Source organism: Pimephales promelas, chromosome 9 (assembly GCF_988280905.1).
Source record: "Pimephales promelas chromosome 9, fPimPro1.hap1.1, whole genome shotgun sequence".
Taxonomy (NCBI): Eukaryota; Metazoa; Chordata; class Actinopteri; order Cypriniformes; family Leuciscidae; genus Pimephales; species Pimephales promelas.
In genome coordinates, this window is record NC_142777.1 from 21,893,155 (window position 1) to 21,906,827 (window position 13,673).

At 40.3% G+C, this 13,673-nt stretch overlaps 1 protein-coding gene across 1 annotated transcript in view; it reads right to left on the reverse strand.

Moving 5' to 3' along the window:
- Positions 1-470: 470 nt before the first annotated feature.
- map7d3 (MAP7 domain containing 3) overlaps positions 471-13,673 on the reverse strand; it is a 33,861-nt gene continuing 20,658 nt past the window's right edge. Inside the window, exons 6-22 of the mRNA XM_089135187.1 lie at positions 13,502-13,610; positions 12,952-13,047; positions 12,225-12,326; positions 11,590-11,685; positions 10,854-10,949; positions 8,853-8,978; positions 6,529-6,668; positions 4,579-4,712; positions 4,205-4,443; positions 2,828-2,963; positions 2,363-2,543; positions 2,169-2,273; positions 2,004-2,057; positions 1,799-1,874; positions 1,027-1,189; positions 688-932; positions 471-591 (exon numbers count right to left, since the gene is read on the reverse strand). Coding sequence (XP_088991313.1) covers positions 584-591; positions 688-932; positions 1,027-1,189; positions 1,799-1,874; positions 2,004-2,057; positions 2,169-2,273; positions 2,363-2,543; positions 2,828-2,963; positions 4,205-4,443; positions 4,579-4,712; positions 6,529-6,668; positions 8,853-8,978; positions 10,854-10,949; positions 11,590-11,685; positions 12,225-12,326; positions 12,952-13,047; positions 13,502-13,610 — 2,106 coding nt within the window. The 3' untranslated portion in view covers positions 471-583. The remainder of the gene's footprint in view (positions 592-687; positions 933-1,026; positions 1,190-1,798; positions 1,875-2,003; positions 2,058-2,168; positions 2,274-2,362; positions 2,544-2,827; positions 2,964-4,204; positions 4,444-4,578; positions 4,713-6,528; positions 6,669-8,852; positions 8,979-10,853; positions 10,950-11,589; positions 11,686-12,224; positions 12,327-12,951; positions 13,048-13,501; positions 13,611-13,673) is intronic.

Genomic DNA, 13,673 nt, shown 5'->3' on the forward strand with positions numbered 1-13,673 from the left:
CTCCGCTCACAGTTCAGACACAGGGTTTTAATTAGTACGGATTGGAACTACCATGTCAGATGAAGATATGTGAGAGGTTTCCTTTCTCAAAACGCTCTGCACTAACTCCATGACTAATCCGATCCTTCTACAAAACGCTCAACTTGAAATTATAATGAATATGTACGTTCCACGTGAACATCTGAACTGGAATTTAGCAAAAAAGTGCACGTGGTAACCATCAGGAGACAGCAGCCGTTTAAATGTGGAGTAGCCACATGAATAAATAAAGTCGTCTCCACGTTTAAAAGACCAAAAAGAAAAAGAAACCCAAAAACATTTGTTATGAAAAATAAATCCTGATGACAATATTATAAAGAGCTGCTAAACAAATAAGCAAGCACACTGACGGAATTTATCACTTTCCCTGAAGCATTTCTTCAGCTCATTTCTTCCAACTTGTGTTTATTTTCTCTTGCTTTATCCATCTATTATCTGCGGAGGCTGCGCGGCACTGTGTGCTTTCTGTGCGACGAGTCTGAGCTCTGACACTCTGAGGCTCGTGGAGTGCAATAACAGACAGACCTTAAACAGACCTGCGCATTCACATCTCTGTGAGAACAAGAGAAACAAGGTCAGTTCTGTGAGGTCAAGTTGATATCATCTCATACAATCTTAATCAGATATAATAGAGACAAAAGCTCTTACCGGACAGGGTTTCAATAGACTGGGCTGGATGAACTGAGCTGGTTTTCTCTTCAAAGGCCACTCTAGGTCCCTCAGGGCCCCCGTCGTCCATCAGGGGTTTGCTCTTTGCATGAACACCCAGATCGATCAGCTCCTCAAAGCTCCAGGGTCCTCCTTTACCATTCAACCCAGGGACCAGGCTCACTTTAGAGTCCTCGTTCACAAACTCAGAGCCCTCCATCAGACAGGACTTGGGAGGGGGGCTGCTGGAGATTAAAACACAAATATATAAAAGTCCCCAACGTTGTTTTATGGACCACTAACCCAGATAAAACTAGAGTAAAGAGGTTGTTTTTATACCAGTCCACTGAGGGATCTTCTGTGCTTGGTCCATTGCTGTTCTCCTTATTATCCGCATCTGTTTGTCTGTTCATACCAACATCTGGCTCCTCCTGTTCGGCAACTGGCTCGTCCGACGGCTCTGTCTCATTGGCACTCTGCTCTGACTCAACAGCCTGATTTTCTGAAATTTAATGAGGCAGATGAGCTATTCCATCCTACATTAGAGCAGGCCTAGTGAGACTATCAAAAAGCAAATGCTATGAATAAATGAAACAGTGAAGTGTATTTACAAGCATTCAGCTCATCTTTTTGTTTGCAATAAATGCTGCTTCATGGACTCTTCGTGGCTGGGTCTATTATAATGTGCATTTGGGAACGCATGATTCACCTCCCCTTTCACCAAATTTGTAATGAGAAGTGTTCATGAATGTAGATGTTAAATGTAAATGAAATGTGTTTTTTAACAATATTGATTGCAGAACAACCAAATAAAGCAATATCAGTTTTGTCCTATATAATGCAGCTCTATCCTCCAAATTGTGAATAACCTGGCCATAATTTTGCATTTTTTTTTTTTTTAACACTTGGCTGTCTTATTGAATTTGCTTATTTAGTAAATATTGTGTAAAATATCTGTTCAATTTATTTCCAGCAATTCGCCTGTCACTTCTCACTTGTTCATTTGTGAAACATCATTCATCCACTACAAATAAACTCAAATAAAACAAACAAATAAACTGCTGTTGCCAAAAAAGCAATATTCTGCGAGTTCTGGCATAAAGGTACTGACCATTATCTTCACAGTTTATTTGGTCCTCAGCCTCCTCTCCATTTTCATTAGGAATGTCTCTGTCATCATCGTTACTCTGAGAGAAACACACACAACATAAGTAACATTTTGGGAATGGAAATGATGCACAACAGACAGAGACATCATGCCTCAACACAATATAATAAAGAGCTGTGTGCTATACAATAAAAGCAGTTAAACTTGCCTTAAAATCCATTTGGTCTGTTTTTCTGGTTCTCTTCATAATTTCTTCAATTCTCTGCAGATTAAGACAAAATATTCAAGCAACTTGTATGATTCTTTAATCTACAGCTTCTACCATAAATGCAAACTCTTTAAATGTCAGAGTCGTGTGAATGATAGTGTCCACCTTCTTTCTCTCCATGCGCTCCTGTTGGTTCTTTTGCATAACGAGTGCTCTCTCTATACGCTGCTTTTCTGCCTCCTCTAAGGCCTTTGCTTCAGCCTCCTCACGCTGCCATTGAATGAGTAAGAAGTCAATTATTCAAACTGAAAAATCAACATCTCTATCATGGATTCTGTGCAATGGGAGAGTCAACTAACCTCTTTCTGTTCCTCAGCCTGTCTTTGCTGCTCCTCTAGCTCTGTCTGCTGTCTCTCCTCCTCTGCTTTACGAGCCTGCTCCTCCTCTTCTCGTTTCCTCTCCTCCGCAAGCCTCTTCTCCTCCTCTGCGCACCTCAAGCGCTCCTCCTGTGCCAGACGCTTCTCCTCCTCTTTCCTCAGCCTGTTGAGACACGATACCTCAGGGCCTTTGGCACTTCAAAGGTAAATAGTTTTAACAGATGCAGAGTTCGTTTCAGCTTAATGACTGCATAACAAACCTGCTCTTACAAACAAGAAAAACAAGAATATGACTACAAACATATTTCAGTGTGCTTGTTCTGTTTATTTTCGGATTAAATGGGGGTTTAAAGATAATAATATATTATTAGGCTAGTATATTTGGAAGCCGTCAAAGCAGGCTCCTGATACTAAAACACACCACTGAAGCTAATCAGATAAACACACCGCTCCTCTTCTTCTTTCTGTATGCGGAGTAGCTCTTCTTTCTCCTTCTGTTCACGGGCCAGACGACGGTTCTCCGCCAGGATCTTGGAAGCCTCAGCAGCTGAGTTGGTTCCTGCGTTGGCTTTGGAATTGGATTCTGAAAACACACACATATATTATGCATTTTAACATTCAAAATGCAACATTACCTCAGCTGTTACAGTGATACACAATAAAATTAACTGAGAGGTAAAGTGCCTCTTAAAGACATGATTATTGATTAGGCATGTAAGCAGTTAATCGATTAATTGTCGACAAGAGTTTACTCGATTAAATTAAATTAATTGTCGGCTAATTGAACATCGCGACCGTGACACGAGATTCTCACGCGAGAGACCCGAAACAAACTTGACCCTAACTTTGCATCCCTATTAGTGTTTCCAGCAGAGGGCACTGTGTCTTAAGGATAAACCAGCTCAGCACTGTATACAAACTCAGTAATCCCAGCAGTAGTTGACCTTGATAGTATATAAGACTATTCATCACACAAACTGTGCAGGTTTGCTGCTGTAATAACTCAAAGGCTTTGTTTTAGCCAGACAATTGGCTAGACAGGAACTGGTTAAACTTTTCAAAGCTATTGAACAGTAGATCATGAAATAAATCTCTTTTAAAATCATTACTACAATACATGTATTGAAATATGTATTGAAAGGAACATTAATTCCACAGCTTGAAAAGTGGGTACTATATGGAGTACACTCCATATTCAATATTATATAGAATTTCTTTATATGAATTTCTAATTATAATATTTCTTTTACCAATTAATAATTAACTTTAAATGCTTCATTCAAACATTATTTAGCAGATATTTTAGCCTTACATGATGTTACATATTACACATTGTTGATAAACTTTATACTTTTTAAATTGATCAAAGTTTGATAATCTAAATCCCACAAATGATACATTTTTTTCTATTGAGTTCTGAAAGAAAAAATCCCATTGGTTTTATCCATATCCATGGGGGAACTGATTTTTAACAATAACTTAAGCATTTAAAGACAGACGCACTGTGAGCTACATGGTGGTTAATCAATGGTATATGCTTTAATTAAATTGATCAGTCCTCATTATTTAAAAAAAAAAAAAAGGTTAACAGCAAAATTCATGAAAGAAAACGTCATTAACCATGATTTTGCAAAGACATATCCACCAATCAGATTATTGAAACAAGAAGGTTGGCTAAAAAAACTCAGTAGCGCCCGCCCACAACCAAGCTTTTAGATTTAATTTAACATTTTAATGAAATTTCCAGACATGAAAATCTAAATTTTCACACAATTTTCACAATTATCTCGGTTTGTCTATACTTGGGTTTTTGAGTACACTCACCCTCTTTGGTCTTGGGTGTTGGTGTGGGTGTTGTGCTGGTTTCCGGAGACTGTGGGGCGACAGGCATAATGGGAGACATATCTTTTGGCTTAGAATCCCTCCTGCGAAGCGTGGGCGGGCCGGTGGGGGTTAGAGAAGGTTTCTGGATGGGTGGAGGTTTGGATGCAGCAGAGGGCTGAGGGGATGGAGGACGCTGTTTCAAGCCACTGGGGGAAGGAGGGCGGAAGCGTGGACTCTGCCTGAATGAGACAAATTAAAAGAGAAATAAAAAATATGGGCATGTAATATAGTCAATGGGAGATTCAATTTGAGCAGCAGACTGAAAAGGTCTGAAATCCAACCATCAGTTTAGAGTGAAACCAATGCAGGCTTACTTGGCTGCTCCAGGTGAGGGCGCTCTTGAGGTGGAGTTAGCAGCGGGAGCAGGAGATGGGGATCGGTGATGGCTGGAAGGCGAGGCAGGGCGTTTTCCTACTGGTGACGTGAAACGCTTCTCCTTCTCACCTTTCTGCATTTACAAATGCAAAAACAGGACAAAATGAGCAAAACCCTGAAATAACTTTAAAATGGAAATTTTGTGGTATGAGACTATTGGATTAAACAGAAGATCCCCACATCTGAAAGGCACTTTGCTCACTATATAGTGATCATCAGTCACTGTTCAGCCTAAATCAAAGCAGGTTGTATATATCACTCAATTGCAGCTAGGATTTTACTGCGAGCATCAATCTGAACAAGACCGGAGTAAACATGTCCATTCCATCTATTTTTAATCTTCTGTCCACATGCTCAGGGTGTCAATGTGACAATTGCACTAAATGTGGGACAAGCTCATATCTGTGACGATGTCTTTTACTGGAAAACCTTCCACATGAACAACGTGAAATGGCTTGGAGTGAGTTCACCATGTTTCAAGGTCTGACTCTAGACAAACTCTCCAAATGATTATCAAGCAGATCAGATTTAGTGAGCTATAAGCCCAAGCCATTTGAGAAGCTATGGCACAGTATGACCATGAGAGGGAAACATGTCAGTTTCAGTTTACATATCTCCAGTGAATATGCCAATGCTAGCCCTCCTTTCTCTCTGGGACACACACATTCACGGTCGCTCAGTGTTCATTATATTCAGGGCAGCACTACAAATTAACTGTGTCTGAATGAATCACTGATGTGAGCATTTCTAAACCTCTGTATGAGGGATCAGACTGTCACATGTAGTTCATATCTGATTGTAAGGTCTCGGGAGACCATGGATCACAACGGAGGGTCATCGGTTCAACTTCGGTTATAATGAACCAGCAGTTTGAAGACAACCCTGATAGGCTGAGTAAGTTACTTAAATGTCTGACAAATTTATAACATGCCTAAATAACTAATTGGTTAAATGGCAAAAACATTAGGTTACTCTTTTGAGGCACGTTTCAGACAAACACGAACAACGAATTGATTCCTTTTTCACGTTTCCTTGCCCTTTAACAGACACATGCACACAACATTGTCAAAATACCCATCTAAATAGCCGTCTCTACAAGTATTCTCTCTGTAAGAAAGACAGATGTTTGTCAGTTTTTTTTTCGGTCAGTGCAGTCGGTCTTAAAAGAGAACTCCGGCGCAAAATGAACCTTTGGTCTAATAACACATTGGTACCTAGTCAACCGTTCTCTCAGATTTGTTTTCATGATAATCGAATGTAAAGAGTTTTATCTCTAAAAAGCGTATAACGCTAGTACTGGGGGCATTTAATAAGAAAAAAGAAATCGCTAGTTAATAGCACTAACAAGGCTCAAAATGGCCCCACATTAACACAGTAACATAACGAGGGTCCCTACATGGAAAACGAAGCATTGAGAACTTTGTAAGTGTACAGATCGTTTAATTGCGGCGCCATCTTTGGAAAACAGTCTCGACAAGACGAACGCCGCTCGTACAGTTCAGCTCACTTAGCACGTCGTTCGTGGTTCGACTAGTCGAGACTGTTTTCCAAAGATGGCGCCGCCTGTATACACGAAGTGGACTGTCTTTATAAAATATCTTCTCAGTAAATCCTTTTATTCAGTGAGGATGCATAAAATTGATCAAAAGTGTAAGCAAGACAATAAAATGCAAAATTACATTTTAATAAATACTCATATAGAAAACAGTTCTTTTCTTTTAAATTATAATTACATTTCACAGTATCACTTTTTTTTACTGTCATTTTTTTTATTAAATAAATGCAGCCTTGGTGAGCATAAGAGACCTCTTTGAAAAACGTTTGAAAAAAAGAAAAGAAAAATAACAATTGAATCCATTTCAAAGTAGAAGTTTGAATCATGTGCTGACCTGTGTCATACTGGAGATGGCATCCGCAGACACAGAAGTAGGCGGGCCTTTCTTTCGGTCGCTGCTGCGACTGCGTAGGGCTCCGCGGGCCGGGGGCTGCATGGGGCTGGCAGATGCTGAACGAGGACACAGGTGAGACTCTGGTAAAGGACACAGTCAGTGGTGCACAGCCGGGAACAGCAGGGAGGGGACGTCACAAGCAGCCGAGTGGGTGAGCAAAGCAAAGGTAGAGGTAGGGACAGAAAGAGTGAGATATAAAGAGAAAGAGAGAAGGGGAGAGGGATGATAAAAGCACAAAACATTGGTGTATATTAGATCACTCATACTGGTTGAACTGACAAGCACCGACGGCCTCAGGAAGACTGGTGGATTGGTGTGGGCGAGAGAGAGAGAGAGAGAGAAACACGGCAGCGGACAGAGAGCATCTCGGACAGACAACACACTGGTCACCAATACGCTAAAGCACAACTTCGCCTACACCAAGCAAGCACTTCAGGCTGCAGTTTTAGTCAGCAATATAGTAAATTGAACAACATTCACTCACTCATTATCCCCTTATAGCCACATCACACATAATTCCAAATCTAATGTTAAAACGCCTTTTTACCATCTACAACATTCACATCTAACTGTTGAAATTCACCCCCTCAGTGACGGTCCTAGGAGCACATCACACAGTCGGTTAAAATCCCATTCATTTCTCCATAGAGAAATTGTCAATAACGTATCTCTCAACACAGACTTATGATGAGATTTGAGGTTGCCAAGCAATAGGATGTTTCTGCAGAAAAGAAGTGATTTTGAATATTAAAAAAAGTTTAATAGCTAAATTCCCATTGAAAAGCACTACTCATGAATCCTTAACAGACAACCAGAGAAGTGACTGTTACTATGGAAATATATATTGTACCAAATATACTAGAGCATAGTAGTTATAAATAACTGATAAGTAAATGGTTTCATATTAGTACATCCTTTTGGCACATGATTGCTTGTTTTTTTTTTTTTTTCATTTTTCCTTCAATTTCAAGTTTTTAATGTTGTGCTTCATCTTTAAGCTGGTTGATTTATTTAATGGCTTAGAATTATGATTTTTTTATCCCCAGAAAGAAAACAAATGGGAAAAATAATTTTGAAATCAAAGGCATGAAAATGCGGTTGGCCCTTGTTGTGCTCAATAGAGATGGTCACTGATCAAGGGATGCGCAGTATCTGTTGGTGAAGTCGAGGTGAAGTGAGGTGAGCAGTAAGGACTGATCTGGTTCTGCTGTGACAGTGAGATTTCTGGGATAATCTCCACCCATTATAATTAACTCTGACTGTTAGCATTATGGAAAGCCTATAAAGTTAATTGATCCATAAGCTGGTGATTCATAATCATCTCTTGGTCTATATTAAGAAACCAATAATGCAGTTCAAATACTATCAGACTCAGCAATGTTGATAGCATTTTGTCAACATCAAACCCAGTCAAAAAAGTTACACATGAACTTCAGCCTTTACAGATAGCTGGGAATTTAAAGTGAGTTTGGTAGCGTTGGAAACTAAAGATGATGTTTAGGGGGACACTGCTGGTCTCTAGGGAGGGACCGTGTGTGGATCAGCTGTGGATTGAAGTAGCAACAGCAGGGCGCAGACTCACTCCACTCATTCCCTCTCACACACAGGACCGCTCGGCTAATCAGCTTACAAAAGATCCCTCAGCAAAAGCCCCGGAACACCTTGCAAATGTCGACGTGTGCGTGTGTCTTTTAGAGATTGAGACAAGGGTAAAGACTAGTGATGCACCGAAATGAAAACGTGAGTGACTTCAGACATCGAATGCTTGACCTAATATATACATCTGCATACATTATAGCATTACATTAACGCTGGCAATGTTGTGCAGTCACGCTTATCTGTCTGGATTTCTCTATGTGAATCACACAAAGAAGGTGCACGCTCTTATTTACGATAATATCATCAGATGGTATCTACATTCAATTCTCATGCACACTGCTTTGGTTAACATAACAGTTTCTGTAACATGTTCCAGTATATTTATCCTTTCGACAGACATAAAACAATTAAATGCCATTTTGGAAAAGTGCAATGATGAAACATTTCTGTGCATCTCTAGAAAAGACTGCAAAGCCAGTAAATTTAACATTCCCAAATTTGTTTATGCGGTTGTAAAACTTGATGCATGTGATTCAAGCCACATTAGAAAACTGCAGCATGCCCAAAATAACACACCAACCAAGCAACCCTGCAGAGCGTCTTATATCTACACACAAGTGGAAGGTTCTTGTACGAGCTGGGTCTCCCTTTCTTTCTAGCGTTACCTTGGGCATCGCCTCCTTCGGCAGACAGGGCCACGGCACTCTTGCTTCTAGCTAGTGAGGCCTGGGTGGGTGTGAGCAGCCGACTGAGGACACCGCTGTCCACGGGTGCGGCCAACGAGCGGCGAGCTATAGACACGGTGTGCCCAGACAGACACGGAAAACATAGCAGACAAAGGGGAAAAGAAAAACGAGGTTGAGGAATAAACACAAAGAAGGAAGGAGAGAGAAATGACACCAATGTGATTTAAAATGCAAGAATTATCACAAAAACCAAAGAGAAAAGTGATTGTGGTTCAAATGTAAACGGTTGACGGCTGATGCAATCAAGGTGAGACTCTCAATGCTGGAGAGACAAAAAGAATATTAGTGGGATATGGGAAAGGTGATTGGGAGCAGGACCAGGGCTGTGGAAGTGGAAGTGAAAACAAAAAAGGGACATTAAGCCAGGACTAAAGGGTAACTTGAAGAGCTTTTTGAGATCCATCAGACGAGTCAAATGACTGCAGTCAGGCTTTTTAAATTTGAGGTATACATCAAATTTAGTATTAAGAAAAGGTCAGCATTTGATTTCAGTCTGGTCTCAACTGCAGTTTTACAGAATGTAGGGAAAACAAATATTTAACAAATTTGATAGAGTTTGTACAATGCAAAACTGCTAAAAGGATCAAAAAGCTCTTGCTGTCATGAAATCTATGTTTGTAACCAGAGTTACAAATTCAGTTGGGAAAAACAGAAATATGAAGGAGTAATATACAAAACAGACAATATGTGTATGTACAGTATGTTTGTTACAGACTGTAACAATTGTCTGTTTTGTAGTTTTATATTTCTACATATTTTTTTTGTGTCGTGTCACTGTCATTCTGTATGTGCTGTAGAAGCTTCTGTCACCAAGACAAATTCCTTGTATGCGTTAACACACCAGACAATAAAGCTCATTCTGATTCTGATTTTTAAAAACCTAAGCCTGGTTTCACAGACATAGCTTAGAATAAGCCAGGATTAGGCCTTACTCCAATTAGGATATTTAAGTAGATTTTATAAACATGGCTTAGAAAACAAAAAAAACATTACAGGTGTGCATCTTGAGACAAAACAATGGGGTTGACTTATTTTAAGATATTGCTTTCAGTGCAAGCTGCTTTTAGTAAAGACAGCTCAAACATGCCTTTTAGTCTTATGCCTTGTTTGTGGCTTATGTCTCTTTTAAATGATCCATTAATTTCCTTTTCCCCATGGCCTTGTATTGGAAGTTATGGAGAGAGGTTGAGGCTGTGAAGCTTTTGATGATGTGGCTAAGTGAGCTCAGAAATGAGGAAGTGCTTTCAGAATAGAGAAAGCTGGTCTGTCTGTCTACCTCAACAAGTATACACTGATGGGCAAACTCTAAAATGGTCCATCACAACACAATTCAGTAGGTCATTTAGTTTTCAAGAGTGACTATATAACCAGGAGTTTAAAAATGTCCTGCAAACATGATATCTAGAAAAAAATACAGCACAAGAAAAAGCCTTCCTGTAAAACCAGTCAACCTTCTGCAACAGACACACTCACACACACTGAAAACAGACATGGCACCAGGGGGCAAACTCATTGGTTAATGTCATAGGGGAATAAAAACGCATTGTATTAACATACACAAACTCCTCATTCCTGGTGAGTAGGTCAGTTAACGAGAACTCCCTGAGAGAACAAAGCAACAAAGAAAGGGTAAGCTCAAGGCAGCAGCAAGCACAAACCGACTCATGGACAAAAGAGCATCAACATTTGCAGATTGTTATGTTTCTGGATGCATGATGATTTGATGCACGAGTAGAAGGGCGGATCAAGCAAAGAACGTAGAGAGAGTGACGCAGCACGTTTAAAACCACACACACAAATCCTCTGGCTGCAGATCAAACAAGAACAAGAAGGACCATAGAAGTGAAAAAGTTTGTGCTCATTTATTAGTAAACGGCGAACAGGCACATGTGAAATTGGGACCGGTTGGGACTTAAGCACCTGATTCATCTGCAGTGGATATCTCTGGTTTGGTGGCGGGCTGTGTTTTAGCCCCCACTCGAGAGAGGGAGGAGCTTCGCTTCTTCGGGATTGGGCCTACAGACAGAGTGGACAGGGCAGCGTTAGAATCAATAAGGAAGCAGGGCCTCTTCTGTCTCAGCTTTCAAGTTCCACTTGCGGTGAATGAGGAAATGCGTATTTGATGAGGACAATGGAGCTAGAATCTGCTTTATAATTGCGGTTCTATTTACAGTAGGTTTTAGTGGATTTGGAGAACAGTGACTGTAAGTATTTAAGAGGTGCCTGCTTACGACTGTCTGTGCAAGGTCCTTGTTGATGCCTGCTTAAATGCATATTTGCACAGAAACTCGATTTTCAGAATTACGATGTGCACACTGCTGCGCTAACACCCTTTATTTCATTAATAAAATGATGTAGGAGATCCTGGTATTGTTCATGGTTCACCCATCATTACTCACCGCTTCAAAAACAAAAAGAAAACAATTAAAAGAAATTACAGATAGTTTCATGGTGCTAATGTTCCTTTCTTGAAGCTTGAAAGCTCCAGCCCACATTCAAACAATTAAATGGGGCAAAAAAAACTGGTAAATTCTTTCTTTTGTATTTCACAAAAGAAAATAATTAAGGTTGAGCACGATATGAAGGTGAGTAAATAAAGACAATTTTAATTTCTGACTAATCCTTTAAAAGAGGAAAAGCACGGGTAGTTTGGCACCTGTCTTTTCCACCTGAGGCTGCTTATGAGCTTCTTTACAGGCCTGAGGACCATTGCTAGGCAACCGGTTCAAAGATGAACTTCTCCGCTTCGCACCTGAGGGACAAAAGAGAGCTCAGCTCCACAATCGAGAACATGGCTTTCACTCAGGAGGGACTGAAGAAAGATTTCAAAGATAAATCACACACATACACACAAATCTAAAATCAACACAAAAGTCATCTAAAACATTCAACTTTTTTGGCACCACACTAAAATGTGCCAGCACAGAGGGAAATGAAGAGGTGACTCCAACACAAACAGTGTCTGTTGTGAAACCGCCTGAGTCATGACTGGCTGCTCCTGTTAGAGGAAAAGGAAACTGTGGGGAGAAACAACATGTCTGCAAGAATCATAAGCTGCTGAGATGGCAAAAACACGTATGGCCCATTCAAACGAACACAACGCTGTATTTACATTTAAATGACATTATAAAATGAAAATCGCCAAGTGAACCACAGGGAGAGGCACCTGTGTGAGACATGACTTGTCATTATATCTGCTTAGTACACAAGACCAGCATTAATGAGTATGTACTCATGCTCATGTATCAAAAGGATAAGGAAAAGGCAGGAGAGGGCAGGGAGGACACTTACTTTTATCAGGAGAATTAATGAGGGTGGCAGAGGATGAGGAGAGACGCTTGCTGATGACTGAGTCAGTCTGTTTCAGGTTCGTAGTAGAGGAAGAGCGCTTATCTACAGGGGAGGTATTACGCACATAGACAGAAACAGACAGGGAGTGGAATTAGAGTTACGGGGTTTGCACGTGCTAAGCTATTGTTAATTATTGTAATACAAGCTGGTTCATCTACATTTTAAGGATGGGGTAACACCTGGACAGACAAAATTAGAGTATGCTAATTTAAGAATAGCTATAACTGAAGTCATGTGGTGCCTTACATGTCTGAAACATGCAAATACATAACATTTTAGAATTTATATATATATAAATAATGGGATAAATTATAAGTATTGTAAAAAAATTTCTAACAGTAGCAAACCTTAAAACTCAGGCATTACACAATGTTAGTAAACACTTAAAGTGTCATTACATCTGTACAAAAAGGGGGAAAATTAGATAAAACTTGAAGCGACATGCATCCCCGGAACCAAGGTAGGTGCTTTGGAGAGAGAGAATACTTTGTTACAATCCCTGGCAATTGAAGAAAATATTTTATTATAAAAAACTGAGTGAGTGAATGGAAAAAACAGCAAGTACAGCCCCAGTCAGATTAGTGCACGTATGAGCAAAGAGGATGAGTGGGCAGGTTTTTTTTTTTGTGTCAAGTCACACCATGGGCAGGCAAACAGTATGAACCACCTTGTGACGTCTGATTCCTGGGTGGCTTGGAGGCTGGAGAAGCAGGGGAGATAACTATAGCAATCTGGGAGGAGCTGGAGCCACTGTCACTCTGTCCTGTGGGAGGGGCAGGGACAGACAGGTCGCTATTGGAAATGGACTCTCTCTCCATGGTGAGAGTGAGAGAAGTGGAAAAAAGCAGCTGACAACATGAGATTTCCATCCCCGAGTAGTGTTGCGCAAAATCACAGATCAACAAACAAGACTTGTAAAAGGTGAAGTGTGTAATTTGACCAATGACATATGTGCATTTGAGGCATTATTTTTGCAAATTGGATGTAGATAATGATGCAAAATTTGCACACTTTACCTTTAACATCAATTCAGAGGAATAAAGATTGCCACAAGAAGATTTTTTCACAGTTTTAAATCTATGAAAATTCATCTTGTGACAATCTTTATTGAACCCAGAACCCACTTGGGCAGAGTGTGAAACAATCAGTGAACAAAGGCTGTTGAATGTATTATCAGGTGCTTCTGATGTTTTGGAATTTAGGAAAAGCACTCGTACCATTTTTGTTGTCAGAGTCTGAAAGTCCACCCCAGGACCATCTCTTCTGTCTCTGTTCTACTCGCTGGCTGCGCTCCATGGTACGCCTCATCACAGCCTCATAGTGTTCCTACACACACACACACACACACACACACACACACACACACACACACTTTGTTAGACAAATGGA